The sequence below is a fragment of the Neomonachus schauinslandi genome, chromosome 12 (assembly GCF_002201575.2).
Source record: "Neomonachus schauinslandi chromosome 12, ASM220157v2, whole genome shotgun sequence".
In the NCBI taxonomy this organism is placed as follows: Eukaryota; Metazoa; Chordata; class Mammalia; order Carnivora; family Phocidae; genus Neomonachus; species Neomonachus schauinslandi.
In genome coordinates this window covers 44,073,946-44,095,123 of record NC_058414.1, presented here as the reverse complement: position 1 = coordinate 44,095,123, position 21,178 = coordinate 44,073,946, and the positions used below count along the sequence as shown (strand labels likewise).

The 21,178-nt window shown below is 38.0% G+C and overlaps 1 protein-coding gene across 1 annotated transcript in view; it reads left to right on the top strand.

The window, feature by feature from the left end:
* Nucleotides 1-328: 328 nt before the first annotated feature.
* Nucleotides 329-21,178, top strand: part of THSD7A (thrombospondin type 1 domain containing 7A) — a 431,993-nt gene continuing 411,143 nt past the window's right edge. Inside the window, exon 1 of the mRNA XM_021689643.1 lies at nt 329-500. Coding sequence (XP_021545318.1) covers nt 329-500 — 172 coding nt within the window. The remainder of the gene's footprint in view (nt 501-21,178) is intronic.

Genomic DNA, 21,178 nt, shown 5'->3' with positions numbered 1-21,178 from the left:
GCTGCCTCCCAGACCTCGAGGACCTGCTCAGTCAGCTGGGGCCGCCTGCGGACGGCTGCCTCCCTCTCCGCTAGGACCTGCCACTCTGCGCGGAATGGCAGCCGCAGCAGCATCCCCGCCAGCGGCGGAGGCGGCGGCAGCCACCGCGGCCACCGCGGACGCTATTGTTCCCGGGTGTTAAACGCGCTTTCCCTCCTTTTCATCTGAAACGAACAATAGCAGGAAAGCGCTTTGCTTTCTGTACTGCTCGGGAAGACGGTGTGAGCGCAAGGAAAAATTGCCTGCCACCCGCGTTCCGGATCCGGACCCTGGAGCGGCTGCGGGCGGCATGGGGCTGCGAGCGAGGCGCTCGGCGTCCGGGAGCCCAGGCGCTGCGGGCCCGCGCCGGGGTGTCCTGCAGCTGCCCCCGCTGCTCCTGCTGCTGCTGCTGCGCCCAGGAGCTTGCGGGGCTGCGGCTCAGGGCGAGGCTGAGGCACCCACCCTGTATCTGTGGAAGACCGGTAAGTGGGACAGAGTTCTCCCTTCCTCTCATGTTCACGTCCGGGCTTCAGCAGGGACCCCTGCGCTTCTTGAGAGCCCGCGTGTCCTGGGAGCCTAAGGTAAAAAGTACGGTTACTCAGAAGCAAAGTAGGTCATGTCCGATGCTGTTAGGAAAGAAAACCCTACCAACCAAGAGGCATTCGTGAGTCATCGGAATGGTATTTCTCTCGCAGCTCTCTAGTTAATGAGCACAACCAACACTGCACTTCCATAAGGAAGTGCATTTTTAACCTCTGGGTTTTCATTCTACTAGGAGTTTCTTAAATATATTTCCAGCAAAGAACAGGCACACAGCTTAGAGCCGGTCTGTATTCTGTCTTGAGGCAGCTTGCTCGGGGCCATGATATATGTGGGTATAGAGTTGAATTTAAGTAGAGCTTTGTGATATGTGGGACACGTGGAAACAAACCAAGCGAGGGTAGTTCTAACAGTTAAAGGCAAGTGGGGGCTCCAGTGAGCTCGCGGAGAGGGTGTAAAGACCAATTCTTAACGAGTGAATTGCGCGATTTTTAAAGTGCACAGTTCTAAGGATGTTTAGGTTTAAACTTTTACTGCCTTGGGAATTCTTCTGCTTTGTTTTCAACCAACTAACAAAAGCAGCAACTAATTATGCCTCCGAACCTCCGGGCGAAGTGCTGACTAGAGGTCCTGGTGGGACAGTGACAGGCAGGAAAACAATACCAAGTGAGGAATTACTCCCCTTTCTCTAGTGGCTCTTCCCCCACCCCGCCCTCCCGCCCAAGGAGGAGGAGAATTCTTCAGCAGACCTGAAACTTGGCATGTTTATAGGAATGAAGTGAGAAGCATTATTCCTATTGCTTAGGAGTAGGGATAAATTAAGAATTTCTTGGCAATGCCTAACCATTAAGAGGAGGCTGCAATAGAAAGGAGGGAAAAGATGTATTTGTCATGGGATTGCAAACAAGTTACAGAGTGAGTCTCTTTCCTGACTTCAGCTGTCTGTAGCCCCCTGCTGCAGAGACAGATTAGTTTACAATTACACCGATATTCTGAAATTTTAGAGAAGTTGCATCTATCCAGCAATTTAGCAGATTGAACAGAAATTTGTTACAAGCCCTGATTTGTCCTCGAATGTTGCAAGAAATATCACACACACTTTTAGAAAAGCCATTTGGATATTAACATTAGCCATTCTTGTTAACACTCGGAGTTTAATATTGATTAGTGGATGCAGATGAAATCATATTAATTTATTTCAATTTAAAACCTAGAGTTGAAGACCTTCTCTAATTTAGCTTAACCCATGATTTCACTTTTCAAAGCCTCGGTCATAACAACGAACAGTAATCAAACTATAATTTACCATTAAATGGTATCATTTGAATGCTTGGTAAGAGCTTCTCAGGTAAGTGTTGGGCAAAGTAGTACTTGCCTGGTTGAAATTTGTGCTGTTAAAGTAAGAAAAGCCAAGCAGTAATTCAGATCGAAGAAGAGTCTAGGCAACATTCACTGTGCAGTGTCTCAGGTGCCAATATATGTCAACATAAACATCATGGTGGGAACACAAGCCAATAAATCGTTTAAAATAGTGGAAAACTCTCAGGAGCAAGGATATGGAGACCTTGGTTCCAGTACCAGTTCCAGCTCTTGCTAGCTATAGGAACGTTGGCAGTTCACTTAACTTTTTTTTTTTTTTTTTTTTTTTTTTTAAGATTTTATTTATTTATTTGACAGAGAGAGACACAGCGAGAGAGGGAACACAAGCAGGGGGAGTGGGAGAGGGAGAAGCAGGCTCCCTGCAGAGCAGGGAGCCCGATGCGGGACTCGATCCCAGGACCCTGGGATCATGACCTGAGCTGAAGGCAGTCGCTTAACCAACTGAGCCACCCAGGCGCCCAGTTCACTTAACTTTTGACCCCTAGTTTTCTCAGCTGCATATAAATGTGATGATACCATCTTCTGACCATTCATAGTGTTATGAAGATTGAATGAGTGAGTTATGAGGAAGTAATCTGTAAATGTCAAAGTTATGTGCATGTGCAAATATAAGCTAGCATGCTGAGGATGATAATGGCATCCCTGTTATGGTGGTCCTTGGTTTGGTGGAAAAAAATGAATTAAGCTGGAGAGGAAAATAATGACCTCTTTATTTTTTTTCCGGGGGGAAAGGAGGCTTTACTATTTGTATAAAGAAATTGAGAGTTGTTATCAGAAGAACAAGAGAATATTTAAAGGAGAGGGATAGACTGGAAATGAAAATGTAGAGGTGAAAGAATCATTAAGTGTGTATAACTTGATGAAAATAGTCAGGAAGAGAATTGGGAGAGAAAATGAGGTGAGACCATCCAGGATGTCTCTTTCAATGGAATACGCTTGGTCTTGGTACAACAGATTATAGGGAGTCACACTATTGGTCAGATCATTGAATTACACGGGTGTAGGAAAAGGTATACTGGATGAGGAGCTAGGACAGGAGCTCTAACACTGTGTCAATCACTAACAAGCTGCAGAGCATTGGCCAAATCATTTAGTGATTTTGGTTCTTGGTTTCTGAGTTTGTAATATTCATTGATTAGAAAAGATGGTATCTAAGGGCCTTTTCAGCCTTAACATGTCTGGTGTGTATGTATACATCTGCACATACCTACACCGTAAATACACATATGCATATGTATACATAGTTTATTAACGTGTATATACATGTAATATATATATATGTACATAATACATAAGGTCTATAATACATGATATGTGATATGTATAGAATATGAAAGTTTAAAGTATATATTATATGAAAGTTTTTTTAAGTCAACTCACAACAAAAAGTTATTGAGGACTCACTATGAGTTACATGAAGTCAGTGAGGTCAAGGCTGACTAGTATATTGTCATCCCTTCCTTCAAGAAATTAACAATTGAACAATACTGTAAATATACAACAATTACAACCTGATGTACCATGCTCATGAACAAAACACTGATAGCAGGGATGTTGTGTAGCTGATACAGGGGGCTGTGGAGAGTTTTAAAGAGGAGTTAATGTTGATTGGGATTTTGCAGGGTGAGAACTGAATTTTTTTTCTCTGGGAGACATGGAGGTCCATTTCAAGCAGAAGGAAGAGAGAAAATGAAAGTGAAAGACACAACAACATTCTTAGATCTTGAAAGTACTGCAAGTCTGGTCTAGGATCTTTGGTGGGAATGAATGGATATAATGCCAATTTGATGGGTTGGGGAAGATTGTAAGAAAACCTTCAAACTTTGGTAAAGAGTCTGGAGCTTAACGTCTAAGCAAGTAGAAACTGTTGGAAGGTTTTTCCAGAGGATTGACATATTCTTGGCCTAGAATGGAGAGAGAGAAGTGAAGAGGCTTGGAGGTCAGTAAGGAGAGGGACTGAGAGGCGAAGGGGAATAGTCTAGGACCATAGAAGTGAAGAGTGAGTAGAGGAGGGCTGGGGGTCACGCTGCAGAAGTGTTATTCAGCTTTAGAGTGTAGGGAACTCTGTGCCAAGGAGAGGAGGAACTCATCCCATGAAGTTCTCCATCATATCTGCACCCAGTTACTTGAGATGAAGAATGTGAAAGAAGGAAGAGCAGGTTTCCTGGGGTTAGAGAAGAATATCGATTTAATTTAGCTATACTAAACTTGAGGTAGTAATCCATTCAGATGAATAAATCTAATGGGAGAACTAGTGATTGGATGGGTAGTTTAGGAGAAAGAGTTAGGCTGAAAGTGTAGGCTTGGAACTCAGTAAATGTATGCTATTTCAGAGCATGGTAGTTGGAGAGATCATCAAAAGAAGAGAAATACTGAAAAGAGGGGCCGGGATACTTCACAGAGAGTATTGAGATTTAAAGGGCCACTGTCAGAGAGAGACCAGTGCAAGAATCAGAGAAAGTGTGGTCAGAAAAGGTCCAAGGAAGACGGCAATATGTGCTAAATGGAAGATGTTTTATGAAGGGGATGGTGGTAAAAAGTGTAAAACATTTTCTGAAAGACTGGAAAGAATTATGAAATAGTTCAGAAATGATCAAGTAAAAGGGAGAATTGGTAAGATTAAAAGTGTTTTGGGAAAAGGATGTTTTAACTGGAGTGGTAGAGATAAAAACTTATTTGAATAATAAGATAATGGAAAAGGTATAATATTGATAAAGTCAAATAATCCAGAGGTGTTTAAATCACTACTCTGCTGCTTTTAAGTAGTGACAACCCCAGAATATATTAAAAATATTTATTAAAATGAAAAAGTTAAATGTTTTAACACTTCTTTGTCATAATTATTTTGAAAGGTAGCTTGTCTTTGTGTGAATAATTGAAAAACCTATTTCATACACACAGAGGTAAAGCACTTATTATTGGAAGATAATTACTGATAAGTGTTAGTTTTTCATTCTTTAATATTCTAGAATATGGAGTTTTTTTCAGTAATAATTATGACTAATAATATTTACCTGGCAATTCTAAATTAAGAGTATCAATGCATTGAATAAAATGTGATTCACTTAACATGAGTAGGACAGAAAATAGTGAATACCTCCAACTTCTATCAACTTCTGTCACAGATATTTTCAGAAAGGTCTTAATGAAGTCATTGAATTTATTATTTTTTAATTGATGTATGGTTGATATACCATGTTAGATTAATTTCAGGTATATGATATAGTGATTTGACAGATTTATATAGGCTAGGTTCACCACAAGTGTAGCTACCATCTGTACCATACAATGCCATTATGATACCATTGACTGTATTACCTAGGCTGTACCTTTTATTCTCGTGATTTATTCATTCCAGAATTAGAAGCCTGTATCTCCCACTCTCCTTCACCATTTTGTCCATCCATTTACCCCTTCCCCTCTGGCAACCATCACTTTGTTCTCTGTATTTATGGGTCTGTTTCTGCTTTCTGTTTTTGTTTATTCACTTGTTTTGTTTTTTTAGATTCCACATATGAGTGAAATCATATGGCATTTGTCTTTCTCTGACTTATTTCACTTAACATATAGGATTGACACTAGGTCCATCCAGGTTTTGACAAATGGCAAGATCTCATCCTTTTTATGGCTCAGTAATATTCCATTGTGTGTGTCTATATACACACATACACACACATATATACACTTTCTTTGTTCATAGACACTTGAGTTGCTTCCATATTTTGGCTATTGTAAATAATGCTGCAATAAACATAGGGGTTGCTATATCTTTCTGATTTAGTGTTTTTGTGTTCTTTGGGTAAATACCCAGTAGTGGAATTCCTGGATCATATGGAAGTTCTCTTTTAAATTTTTTGAAGAATCTCCATAGTGTTTTCCAGTGTCTGCACCAATTTACATTTCCACCAACCGTGCATGAGGGTTCCTTTTTCTCCACTTTCTCACCAATACTCATTATTTCTTGTCTTTTTGGTTCTAGCCATTCTGTATAATGATATCTCACTATATAGTGAGATATAGGTATAAAGTGATATCTATTGTCATTTTGACTTGCATTTCCTTGATAATTAATGATTTTGAGCATCTTTTCATGTGTCTGTTTGCCATCTTGATATGTCGTCTTTGGAAAAATGTTTATTCAGGTCCTCTGCCCATTTTAATCAGTTATTTGTGTTTTTTTGGTATCGAGTTATGTAAGTTCTTTATATATTTTGGTTATTAATTTCTTATCAGATATATCATTTGCAAATATCTTCTCCCATTCAAAGGTTGGCTTTTCATTTTGCTGATGATTTCCTTCACTGTACAAAAGACTTTAATTTTGGTATAGTCCCAGATTGAATTAATATTTCTAACAATGAAATTACATTGAAATCCAAGAAATAGGTACACACTAGCCCTTGGCTCAGAATTCAGGCGATTAGGGTATTTATAGGTGTGTGTTTTCTCTCAAGGAAATTACTTCTCACATTAAACACTTTTGAACTAAGTTCATCCAATGCAAGGCAATACTTTTAACAGCAATCACTGTGTCCTTTACAAAGTTAATTGTACGTAAAATAATCCCTTACTTCTTCAATATAAAATAAAAATAAGTATTTTCCTTTTATTTTCTTTCATGTACTTGTCCTAATATAAAATATTCTCTAATGCTTATGGAAAAATATTAATCCTAATCGTACCATTCATTAAATAAGAAAGGAGAGAGGGATGTCATTCCAGGTAGTAGTAACATGAGGGTAGCATTATCCTAGTAAAAGTGTTTTGTACTTCAGTTTTGCCTAATTTGGAATGTGACACAGTTTGCTCATTAAATGGAAAATAAGGATGGAGCAGAGTGGACAGAATATGGGCATCAGTGTCAATCCAGAGTAACATGGATCAAAATACTGTATTTTATCCATATTATCAAATTATTTCATCTCCCTGGATCTTTTTCTTTCATCTCTAATATGGATAAATAATATGTATTATATAGGGGTTTTCTGAGGTTTAATTAAATATGGTAGTATATGGAATGTTCTGATGGAGTGTTTGATATATATGAGAACTTCAGTGAATGGCAGTTTTTATTATTGCTGTTATTCTATTGTATAATACAATGGCTACTTAATTGTAATGACCTGGAACAAGTCCAGTAATGTGCATTAGCTTTCTTGCAAGCATTCTTTTTTTTTTTTTTGTAAATATACTAGAAATTACAAATTGATATAGTTTTAGTGCTAGATATTCCAACAAATTATAAGGGGGGCAGCACTGGGGAATTGAAAGAACACAGACTATGGGATCAGAAACCATTGTTTAAATCTGCCTCTACCTGACTGGTCAAGTTACTTAAACTCTGATTTTGTTTTCTCACCTTAGAATGGTGACAGAAGTTCTGAAGTGAGAGGCCACTTGCAAAATTTTAATAGGTGGTAAATAGAAAGTGTCTAGTACAGTGCCCTAAAAATAGTAGATATTCAGAAAATGTTCTCTTCCCATTCTTTATCCTTTCCTCCCCTAAAAATGACATAACAAGCAGGAATTTTGTAGATTGAACACATTTATCTGTCTTCTCCAACCAAGGGGCACCATGAAAAATAAAACAAGTCTAGGAAGAGAAGCTGTTTCATCTTTCTTTTTAGTTTGACACCTAAATGTAGACAGCATGGACCAAAGGCCATAAAAATATTTTGAGCAGCAAATTCATGGTGAAGTATATAAATAGAATTTTTTATACTTCATTTTGTGCTATATTTCAGGGGATTTCTCAAGAATCTGAAATTTCAGGTTCTTGAAATTATCTTGTCACCAATGCCTTCCAAATTAAATGTTTCACAGAATTGTTTTTATACAATTTTTAATTTTACATATTAGATGATTATTTAAATAAATTTTAAAAAACGGTTTATATCTTGTTTTCCTACCCTTCTTTCTTAGCATACATAACACAGTGTTCAAAATTCATTAAGAGCGTATTATTATTTGCATCAAAAAATGAAATACTCAAGTGGTTTTGTGAAGCTTTAATATCTTAACGGACTGTAGTAACGCAGGTCACTCGTTATGTAAATTATAGATAGCAACCTAGTTTGCAAAATAATAGAAGCCCCAATCAGGGCTGAGATTGAGTGCTATCGAGCAGCACCTACCCAGACTCCTTCCTACCTATGACTGCAATATAAAAAAACTGGCCTGATGGCAGTGGGATGAGATGCTGACATTCTGACTAGATTACTGGGGAAGTATGGTGTTCTTGGGCTCCTTTTCTAAGGAAATGAAGCCTCTTAACCTCTCGTGTAAGTCAGATTGGTGACACTGGATAGTGAGATGTCTCTGGGAAGAGGAGAGCAAAAGCCTCTGTCTGGTGAATATATAGAACAGACTCTCTTAGAATTTCAAGAGAGCCTTGGAATTCATGTAAAGGCACATTAGAATGGTCCTTAATAAGGGGCGCCTGGGTGCCTCAGTCGGTTAGGTGGCTGCCTTAGCCATGATCACAGGGTCCTGGGATCGAGCCCTGCGTCGGGCTCCCTGCGCAGCAGAGAGCCTGCTCTTCCTCTCCCTCTGCCTGCCGCTCTGCCTACTTGTGCCCTCTCTATATCTCTCTGTCAAATAAATAAATAAAATCTTAAAAAAAAAAAAAAAAAGAATGGTCCTTAATGAAAGAAACACCGGGGAAGTGGCATCTGGAAAATATATCACAAGAACATCATAGAGTGTGAGTTAGAGGTGCCAATGAGTCATAAGGTAGAGATTTTTTCTATTTTTTTTATCAGCACTTTATACTTGACACTTTAGAATGTATTAAAATGATGAAAAATAAAGGAGTTTGCATTTAATCCTTGGGTACCCAAGCAATAAGAAAAACAATATTTAGGGGAAGTGATAGAACAATTAAAAACATGTTGGGAAAGAGTAGAGGAAACATGGCAGAACTGAAAACAGTGATACTAAAAAGTAATCCATCTACTGCTTCTGATATATGACTGGACCTAACCAAAAGGATGTCCTTTCAATTTCCAGAAGCACTATTGAGCTAATTGATATTTTTCATAGTTTACCAGGTGAAATTATAATCTCTAGGGTATCATTTTTACTGTATCAAAGTTATGCTATGAGGAAACAAATAAGGAGATATGGGGAAAAGGCACAAATGTGCTTCTTTATATGGACAATAATATTCAAATGACCATGTAATTGGGTAATGTTGAAGGGGGGGACTCTATGTCCCAGGAGCCGCCAGAGAGAGATAGTCCATGTAGAACTTATTGAGTGATGCCTGTAAATTCAGAAGAAGCTCTGCATGGCTGTAACAACTTGGAGAGGATGTAAGACATTATAAGAGAGAGCAACACAACAAAGGAAGAAAGGGGAAAACAGGCAAATCATCTTTTAAATATTATTCTTTTAAAAATTATTTTTAATAGGCTTTATTTTTTGAACAGTTGTAGGTTTACAAAAAAGCAGAAAGTACAGAGTTGCCATATACCTGTCATTCTTCCCCTCTCCCTATTATTGACATCTTGCATCAGTGTGGTACATGTGCACCATTGATGAGCCAGTATTGACCCATTATTATTACTTAAAATCCATAGTTTATATTAGGGTTCAGCTGCTCTCATACATTCTCTGGTTTTGGACAAATACATGAAAGCATATATCCACTAATATGTGTATCCACCATTATAGGATTATACAGAGTAGTTTCACCCCCCCCCAAAATTCCTCTGTCCCTCATCTATTCATCCCTCAACCCATTCCTCTCTCCTTCCAAATCTCTGGTAACCGCTCATCTTTTTACCCTTTTATGTCTCCATACTTGTTCTTTTTGGGGGAATGTCATGTAGTTGAAACCATATAGTATGTAGACTCTTCTTCCACTTAGTGATTATGCATTTCAGTTTCTTCTGTGTCTTTTCATGGCTTGATATCTCATTTCTTCTTATCACTGAAAAATATACTGTTTTATGGATATAACAAAGTTTGTTTATCCATTTACATATTGAAGGACATCTTGGTTGCTTTCAAGATGTAAACATCTGTGTGCCGGTTTTTTGTGTGGATATGTTTTTATCTCCGTTGTGTAAGTACCAAGGAACGCAATTGCTGGATCATATGGTAAAGAGAATGTTTAGTTTTGTGAGGAACTGCCAAACTGTCTTTCACAGTGGCTGTACCATGTGCATTCCCACCAGCAGTGAATGAAAGTGGATGTCACTCGACGTCTCTGCTGGTGCTGTCGGTATTTTGAATTTTAGCCATTTTAATGCCCATAGTTGTAGCTCATCATTGCTTGCATTTTCTTGTCTCTAATGACCTGTGGTGTTGAGTATCATCTTTTCATCTGCTTGTCATGTGTACATCTTCTCCGCTAAGGGATCCGCAGTCTTCCCACCACGTGAGTAGTAGCGAGGGCAAGCAGAACCCTCAGGTGACAGAGGTCGAAGTCTCAGTCTAGCCTGTGCTGCATGTGCTCCACTTCTTGTGGCCCTGATGCTAGGACTCCTGCTAAAAACAAGTATTTTATAAAGAGAAAATACATGTGGAAATTAAGTAGAAAATAAGCAATACACGGAGATGGGCCTACACTTTGTCTTTTGTTCCTCCAGGAGGGGAACACCTTGGGAGAGAGTTTGGAAGTGATAAACAGTATCTTGAAGAGGAAGAAAACGGTGTGATATATTAAAGGTTAAATGGAGCCGGCAAGCTTGTGGGATTTTCAAGTGCACGACACTCGTGCGGGGTCTCTAGCTGACTCGGGTCTGGTGAATCACGTAGTTGCATATCTGCTTTTCCTTGCTCTTCCCTGGAGGCTGGCGAAATATCCTCCTGAATTTCTGGGAAAGAGAGGAAGTCTCCTGAACTTCTGGTAAGTTGACCTGGGAACCGAGTTGTCAAGGCAGCCTACTGCTTAGCTCACTCCCCCAAACCTTTCCACAGACACAGAGTGTTGAGCAGCCCCAGAATGGGGAGAGTCGAACAGTGGCTTCAAAGGGGATAGTGTGTGTGCATAAATACAGTGAACTACCCAGGTACTTAACCTGGGACTCTATAGAGAGCTTGACGGAAAATTAATTTCCCAAGCAAATGTATCAAGCATAGGCATTGATTATATAGTGGGACTCATTGAACTCATGGTATAGGGTGAATGCAGGACTTTCTAATTGTGCCACACTGTCTGGATAAAAAGTTATCCCTTGGGTTGTCATCGCGGTAGCAGTAACAGCACATACTGAGTATTGTAGATGGATGTGTTTGCCAGTATGTTCTGTCACGTGCCTGCTGAAGAATGGCATCAGAACAGACATATTGCCTATTCGGGTTGCACTGTTTAAAGATTATTTTTGTTTTCTCTCTCACAATCAGAGAGCGCAACTGTACATGTCAGAGGGGTCCATGCACTCTATTCAGTTACTTCCCTGTGACAGTGAAAGAGATTAGTTGAAAAGAATTGAAGCTCTAGCTTGAAATGAAAGAAGTACTGGTTGCTAAGTAGTAAAATATATATTTATGTGCATTTGTGTGTGTAATAAATAAAATGAAATGTTCCAAAATCAACTTTTGAGCCTCATGTGAATCTTGACCTCATTTTGTAATTTATTGAGAATATGAACCCTAATCCCTGTGTCTTCCGTCCCTCAGCCATGCCATAGGCATGATATTAGTATCTCGCTCTTCACATGACTTTGAAGGTTATCTTGAGACAAAACTGCAGAGCACTTCGATGGTGTCTGGCTCATGTCGGTGCTCAGTAAATGTCGTCTTGTACTGTAGGTGTGAACCGCAAAGGTCTTCTCAGAGATCGTTTGTCTCTGGATCGGAGTCTTTTTTTCTCTTCATTTTCATTCTTATTCCTTCTTGGATCTACACGTGCATGTCAAGCTTCTCTGCATCTGGCATTTTTCTACTTTCCCCTGCTGTTGAGGCCAGTTCATAGTTACCCAGCCATCAGCTCTGCTGTTTGCTGAGTTGTTCAAAGTATAGTTAAAAAATACAGAGACGTTCTGCCTTAGTGTTTTATTTTTACTTGGGATTGTGCATATTGTTGCCGTGCAGGAAATGCTGGAGGTGTGACTCTTTAAGTGGGTCTGTGTGTTCCAAAATTCCTTTGTGTGGAAACACCTGAGATTATTCTTGGCAAGACTTTCCTGTTCTGTGATGCTGTGAGTGAGAGTGTGCAGGAAGTGTACAGTGAGTGCTGAGGTATCCTCTCTCAAAGTCCTCTTTCCTCTCCTAAAGTACATAGCCCCGTGTGTGTGTGTGTGTGTGTGTGTGTGTGTGATGTATACACTGTGCATGTGTATATGCATATATATAAATATCCTACTTATACACCTCCAGATTTCAAAATCCTCTGTAAGAAACTAAAATGTTCTCAACTTGGAGGAGTGATACTCAACTGTTACATGCCCATTACAACCTGTTTTATCTGTACATTCTCTAAAGTTTATGTATAATTTATAAGCTTCTGACAGAATTACAATAATAATTCAGTGCATCATTCCCAGCATACTCATGCACACCCAGGCATCCATACCCAGATGCATAAATACATGCAGCGTTGCCTGGACATGCAAATAGCACAGTCATTCATGGCTATTACTACACAGAACTTCATAGTTTATCTGGCATTATGGAAGTTATACTACCTCAGATGTTATGTGAATGCTAAAGTGATGACTTTTAAAAATGTGAACAATTCTGAATACGTTTCACTAAAATATTGTACAAAAAGTTATGTTAACATTTTATTTTAGAAAATTTCATTTCAAACTTTATGCTCATCAAGAACTCGCTCATATAAAATACCTTAATATATAAGTCCTTGTATTACTTTCCACTAACTTACAGCTTTTAGTTTAAGATTCTTTTATGTCTAACCATCTTCCTGTGTTTGCCACTTTGGTGCCTGAACAATATCTTAAAACTGCAGCGCCTGCACAAATTTCCAAGAAGTACTTTTCTTCTAATAGCATCTGCCTGCCAGTGTATCCATGAGCATCGTTTATATAAAATATTTGTTGTAAATTGTTTATATTGATTATGCTATCATTAAGGCAGTACTGATAACAGACCCAGGTGGAATAATATGTATTAACTATTGTTTTTTTAATATATGTATATTATGTGTATATATATAGACCATTATATATACATATATATAGGCCATTATATATACATATATAATACAGGTGTATTAAATGTGTTTTCAGTTTACAATATTTTCAACTTAAGATGGGTTTTTTGGGGTGTAACCCCATCATAAAGGGAGGAAGATCTTTACGTGTTTGTGCATACATTATGCACACTTATCTAACCTTATCTAAACCATATATATTGTATTATACTATATATATTTATTATATATAATGTATATTTTTTTCCAATAGGAAATGTAGTTCGCTCAGAGCCACTACATTGCACAACTTCAGGGAATCCAGTCACAGGGTTAGGTTACCTTTTTCTTCATGTTTGTGTCGATCAGTTCACTTAAGTAAAACTGGCAAGCACTTAGTGTCTTTTTTGACACCAAACTCGGTTCTGGGGAACAAATGTGAATATCACATGGACCCCCCACTCCTGAAGTTCTCTGTCACGTGTAAATAACTAATTCTTGTCTGGGTAACGTATTACAAAAATAGAAAAATATATGTGGAACAGAGAAAGGGGTTATTGTCCTGAAGGAGACAGGAAAGGGAAGATTTCATAAAACACAAGTTTGAAAAATAAACAGTTTCCAAAATGGACAAAGACTATAGCGAGATGGAATTCTAGGCAAAGTGGAGCTGGTGTGAAGAAATTAAATGGAATGTGTTCAGGGACAGTAAGAAGTTCTGAGGCATAAAAAACTGGGGATGAGTTGGGATAGGAAGAAGGGTGAATGTGTATATGGAGAGCCCATAGGAGAACAGCGCTGAGTGGGACACAGTAAGGAGCCTGGCTTTTGTTTGATTTATGGAATCTAGGAGCCCAAGTCTCTTTAGTTGGATAAAATACAATAACATATTTGCAAATGTTAGGTCATATGTGAATTGACAGATTTTAGAAGGTTGTTAGTTTTGTAAATGAACTATTATAATTCTCCTTGAAAACTTTCTATTAGAAAGCTGTCTTTAGATAATGATAATTAAACATAGTTATTTCAAAGGTATTCTTTCAGTTTTATATATAAGGGTGATTTGATATTTTTTTTCTCTACAGTTTTGATTAGACCAATGTAAAAGGAAGTAAACCTTTCATCTATGTAGTATTTCTCTGGTGGGGTGAGTGACAGAGAACATACATGAGTGAAGTGGACCAGGCATGGTGTAGAGGCTGGTTGTGCTCACTCTTCTCTGTGTGGGCTTGGCCAACCAAAGAAGGAACACCATTCCTTTACCCTACTCCAGGTCAATCATTTGCCATCATTTAGAGATGGGGTTCACTTTTTAAAAAAATATCATAAGGGACAACAGCATTGACTGCATACAATATCTAGTGAGCCACAGTTGGATTATGGGGCCCTAGTTTACAACCTCTGCCTTTGGCAATCACATCAGGTCTTCAAAAATCTGAGGCTTAAATAGAAGGATGGAAAATATTAAAAAGATACCTTTTCGAGTTTTAGAGAATGACTGCATAAGAAAATGTGGAATGCCAAAATGAAATTGAAGTGTCTAAACAGTCCTGTTTCCAGCTAATATTGACATTTCCCTCCACTTCCCTACATGCTGTGCTTCATTAGTTCTCATTAGTTAAGGGGCCCTCTGGAATGAGAGAAGCTAGAAGGAGAAAGGCATCTGCTGCCGTGGGCTGGTGCATATAATCACAGAAATGCAGCAAAGATCATAGGGTTCAGTCGCTCTATAAAACAGCTTCTTCTGACATTTTGCAGTGGGGACTACATCTCTCTAATGGGAGAGTCATCAAAATGGATTTGGATTTATGGAGTCAAATAATCCATAAGGAAAGCTTTGACTGCTGCTAAGATATATTTCACTCCCTGTCTCTCACTACAAGTTTTAATGTAACTTCTTCAGTTCCTTTGGCTTGTTTTATAAGAGAACTGGCTTTGAACTGCTTCAGCTGTGAAAATTCCACAAAAAGAGAATAAATATTATAGAGTGGTCAAGGTGGTCTTTCAAACTTGGGTGATCAAGCATTGCAGCACCATGAACATCATGATGTCTCAAATCATGATGCAAGTTTTCAGAGATTTTAAGAACATTGTTCTCTAAGTAATTTCCTATTCTGATAGAATCATCCAGAAGCTAAATTAATTTGATTTAATGAAAAATGTGGAAATTAGAGGAGTGATTCTTGTACTCTATCGTTACAAGTAAGATGAATCTTCTTTGTTGGCCATATGCTGAATATTGGAATTGCTATCACAGAGCCATTTGTTTAGCAACTTGATTGTGTATAAGAGTTGTGTATCCATCATCACAATCAATTTTAAAACATTTTTATTACCCCCAAAATATTCTGAACCCAATAGTCTCTCTCATGCTTGAATTCTCCATTCTTCCCTATCAGGCCCAGCCCTAGACAGATACTAATCTGCTTACCGTCTCTATAGAGTTCCTTATTCTGGACATTCCTTATAAATGGAATTAAACCTTGTTTAGTTGTTTGTTACTGGTTCATTTTACTTAGCATGTTTTCAGGGTTCATCTATGCAGTACTGTGTATTGGTATTTCATTTACTTTTATTGCTGAATAATATTCCATTGTGTATATATGCCACATTTTATTCATCATTTGATGTATATTTGGGCAGTTTCCTCTTTTTTGGCTATAGTGTATAATGCTGCTATGAACACTCATGTACAAGTTTTTGGGTAGGCATATATTTTTCATTTCTCTTAAATATACTTAAGAATGAAATTTCTAGGTCTTATGGTAGCTTTATATTGTATGATTTGAGGAACTACCAGACTGAAGAACCATATTTTTTTTTAATTCACAGCACAATATATATTTTTCCAGTAACTTCAATTATGATGTAATTGTCATTCAAGAAAACACATTGAAGTTTCAACAAAGATATCATTGTGTAATTAGAGGGTAAGTAGTTAGAAAATACAGGAAAGTGATTTAGGGAACCCAGTTTATAAGAATAAAAGCACATTTAGGAGGAAAATATGCTGACGTAGTCATGAGCACACTTGATCGGATACCTGCAAAGAGCTCCTTTTGTTTTTGGTTTTGTTTTTTTAAAAGATTCATTTATTTATTCATGTGTCTGTTAGCCATTTGTATGTCTTCTTTGGAGAAGTGTTTGTTCATGTTTTCTGCCCATTTTTTGACTGGGCTATTTGTTTTTTGAGTTTGAGAAGTTCTTTATAGATCTAGGATATCATCCCTTTATCTGTAATGTCATTTGCAAATATCTTCTCCCATTCCATGGGCTGCCTCTTAGTTTTGTTGACTGTTTCCTTAGCTGTGCAGAAGCTTTTTATCTTGATGAAGTCCCAAAAGGACATATGAAAAAATGCTTAACATCACTAGCCATCAGGGAAATACAAATCAAAACCACAATGAGATACCACCTCACACCAGTTAGAATGGCAAAAATTAACAAAACAGGAAACAACAAATGTTGGCGAGGATGTGGAGAAAGGGGAACCCTCTTACACTGTTGGTGGGAAGCAAGCTGGTACAGCCACTCTGGAAAACAGTATGGAGGCTCCTTAAGATGTTAATTAAGAATAGAGCTACCCTACAACCCAGCAATTGCACTACTAGGCATTTACCCCAAAGACACAGATGTAGTGAAAAGAAGGGGCACATGCACCCCAATGTTCATAGCAGCAATGTCCACAATAGCCAAATTGTGGAAGGAGCTGAGCTTCAACAGATGAATGGATAAAGAAGATGTAGTACATATATACGATGGAATATTATTCAGCCATCAGAAACCATGAATACCCACCATTTGCATTGATATGGATGGAACTGGAGGGGATTATGCTAAGTGAAATAAGTCAAGCAGAGAAAGTCAATTATATGGTTTCATTCATATGTGGAACATAAGCAATAGCAGGAAGGACCATAGGGAAAGGGAGGGAAATACGTAGGGGGAGAAATCAGAGGGAGATGAACCATGAGAGACTATGGACCCCAAGAAACAAACTGAGGGTTTCAGAGGGGAGTGGGGGAGGGAGTAACAGGGTGATGGATATTAAGGAGGGCACGAGCTGTGATGAGCAGCAACAAATGAATCACTGAACACTACATCAGAAACTATTGATGTACTATACAGTGGCTAACTGAACATAACAAAAAAAAGATTTAGAGAGCTAGAGAGCACACACTAGCAGGGGGAGGGGGAGCTGGAGAGAGGGAAAGAGAGAGAGAGAGAAGCAGACTCCCTGCTGCGTGCAGAGCCCGACATGGGACTCCATCTCATGACCCTGATCATGACCTGAACTGAAATCAAAAGTTGGATGCTTAACTGACTGAGTCACCCAGGCACCCTCCTTTTGGGTTTTTAATCTGATCATCCAGTGAAATCTTCAGTAAAGTGAAAACAAGTAGTAAGGATGAAGGAGCTGTAATGACTTAAAGAGAGACTGACTTAATCACATATATTTAATATGCACAGGAAAATCTAAGTGATACTTATTCAAATATTTAAATTAGCATTATATGGTATAAATAATATATAAATAATAGGTAATAACAGAAATTTTATTTTAATACTTTCAGACAAGCATAGGTAGATAAATAATTACAGGTTTGTGTTATGATAAATATTTTGACTTTGGTATCTTGACTGAGCATTTGACAGTGTTTTTGAGATTTTAACATTGATTTTTATAACTTTCTTCAATTTTGTGACATAGAATAACATATTTTTTCTAAACAACTTATTGGCCTATAATCAAATATAAATATATTTTCATAGTCCATCATGCAATGAATCTTAACATTGAAAAGTATAAAGAGTCTTTTCAAATCATAAGTTAGTATTTAGTTTCAGTATATTGATGTTATCCTTTTTTTATCCCTTTAAAAAAAAGTGTTATATAGATTTAACTGTGGATTTTCTTGGCAGTATAACACAGTTTATACTGAACACCATATAACAAAACATCCTAAATCCTTTTTTACTTTTCCCAAAATATCCCACAGAGCTTCGTTCTCTTTCTCTCCTGCTCACGTGCTTTCTCTTTCTTGCATACACACTTACACATCTCATTTATCTCTCCTATGTAGCCTCAAATTTTATTCATTCTCAAAGTTCTCTTTGCTAAGCTCTTTCCCTTCTCTCCCACCTTCCAGGTCTGACCATCTGTGCTGTGTTTTGGTACAATATTGCAGTTTACCACTAATTTCAGGGGATCAGTTTCCAAGTATATAAACTGACAAAATTTCTTGAATAGGAATATTATCGACATTAGAAGTGCTGACTTTTGCAATGTCCTGTACAGGGAGACTTGCATTCCAGCTGTAGTTTTCCCCGAAAAAGACAAAGTAAACACCTGCTGGCATCATTATATTTGTCTACAGGCAACTAAACAATGATATATTCAGTGTGGACTGCTGTATGGGAAACAGCTGTGAAAGGAGCTAAAATTTATTATTGAAAGTAAAAGAACTGGTGTAAATTTATTCTAATGAGATTCTTTGCAAACATCACAGTAAATAGGTTTTGGAAACATTTTCATTCTGTCTCTTGTCCTTTAAAAATGACTTTTCTGAAGATACTATATATCTTAGGGCATGTGATGAAAGAGATGAAAATTAGGACTGTCAGTATTCAGAGATTTATGTGGTTAGGTTTTTCCTACCACTCATGTGATAAGATTTTTAATATGAGCTCAGATGTGTTCATTTCTTACTAAATATTGGACCTATATCAAAAGTCCCTCTTGACAAAGAGGATAAGTTACTCTTAAATGCATCATGAATGCACTGTAGAAACGTTTTGAACCATAAGTATGAAGTATACTACCAGATAGCAATTTCACCCCTGAGGAAAACTTGGAATATTTTTTCCATTTTTGAAGATTTTTTTTATAACTTTTATACAGTGCATGCCCTTATTTTAAGTTGCAGCGTGCGTGTGTGTGTGTGTGTGTATGCACATTTGATAATTCTCTTGATTAATGTGCACAGGAAATTTGGCATCTTAAAGTCTGCTTAATGGACAGAAGAGACATTACACACAAAGTTTTAAAATATAAACCAATAAAATGTACTTAATACTAACATACTGCACATAATTTAATCTGTAGTCGATCGTGATGCGTAAATGTCTTCAAAACGTTGAAGTGCACCAGAGTCTTGATTATGAACAAAAATGTATTGCTGTAAGAGAGCTATGAGGAAGTACTGCAAGAAATTATATGGTAGGATGCTGAATTAAACCATATTTGATGAGTCTTTTTTCATTTAATTTTGTACTTTTAAGGCATATTTAAAAGTATTTTTCTGAATGACTTTCTACATTCAAAAATTTACAGAGACGCATGTATCCTACTCACATTCACACTTTTGAGAGTTGAAATTAAACGATTCTAGGGGTGTGCTAATATCTTCAGTGATTTTGCCTTCATGTACATGTATTTAGTATGTATCTTATTTTTTAAGTCGTATTAATGGATCTAGAATGGAAAGATAAATTTGAGGTGGAGACAAAATACGATCTCCTCTTTCAAGCAAACATTCTCCTCCCCTCTTTTCCATTCTGTTTTTTTGAAAGATTTATTTTAGAGAGAGAGAGCGAGCACAAACGGGGGGAGGGGCAGAAGGAGAGAGAGAGAGAGAATCCTAAGCAGACTCCATACTGAGCGGGAATCCTGATGCAGAGCTTGATCTCACAGCCCATGTACTTATGACCTTGAGCTGAAACCAAGAGTCTGATGCTTAACCAATTGAGCCACCCAGGCACTCCTTCTCGTTCTTATTTTAAAAGACACATTAGTGACATCAGCAATAAGGTGTGGTACCCTCTGAGCCTCTTTATTTACTGCACAAATAATGTACTGAACTCTGTCCTAGATCCTCTTCTACTATAGAGGAAACATAGACACACATGATTGGGTCCCTCAGTCACTGACAAGCTCATATCTTTGAAAGAGGTGCACACACACAACTGCAAATCAGTGTGATTGGGGCTACTGAGCAGGCATATTTGAAGTGCTCTAAGGACACTGAAGATGAAGGGATCGATTAATCTGGGCTTGGGAAGGGCAAGGACCAGTAAAGGCCTGCCAGAGGTGTGGACAGTTGAGCTAGTTTGGAAAGCGTGAGTAAAACCCTAAGAGGTGAGAGATGATGGGATGCACATGGTTAAGGCACAGAGGTGTGAATTAACAACCTAAATGGCTTTTATATTCTAAAGAGCTCTCTCAGTACCTAAGAAGGCTACAACTACTCCCTATTGGTATTCTCCCCAACTTCAGTGATTGCTCTCAGTTTTGACTCTTGTCCTCTCTCAGGTGAACTTTTACAGAGAGTGAACCGCTAGGACCAACCCTTAGGTGTTAATACATCTTTTTTTTTTTTTGAAAAATAAAAAGCATACTATATTAATCCTTGTCATAAATTAATACTGTGAATAATTCAAGTCACATTTAAAATGGTTTATTCAAAATAAATTTGTGTTTGGGTGGGGCTAAAAAATTGCAATATCTAATGTCATTCCAGTTTGGTTTATAGTATTATAAATCTTCACATGTTAAAGATGGTAAAATCAGTAACTTGCTTTATATTTTTACCTTTTATTATTTTTTTCATATCTATATATGTAGGAAAGCATACTTTTAAGTTGATAAAAAATATAGCAAATAACTATGGTCCTCTTGATACCCATAATAAACAGTATGTGGGAATAGCTTTCTGTCAGACACTTGTTTGAGGCTGTTAATCTTGACCCGTAGCTGAATGCCAACTTGAAATATTTATGTGCAGATAAGTTCCTGCTTTGCTCTTTTGCCAGCTTACCCCCTCACAGGTCTTAGACTAGACTTGTGTCATGTGATCAGTGTGGTATCTACCCATATGGCCACAGCCAACTACCATGTGCAATTTAGAAGCCCTGAGAGTGCGGTACAGAGATCCCCCACATCCAGTTTAGAAAAAAATGTGAAAGGGGCACCTCGGTGGCTCAGTCGGTTAAGCTTCCGACTTTTGATTTCGGCTCAGGTCATGATCTCGTGGGTCATGAGATCGAGCCCTATGTTGGGCTCTGCGCTGGGCGTGGAACCTGCTTAAGATTCTGTCTCCCCCTCTCCCTCTGCCTCCTCTGCCCCTTAAAAAAAAAAAA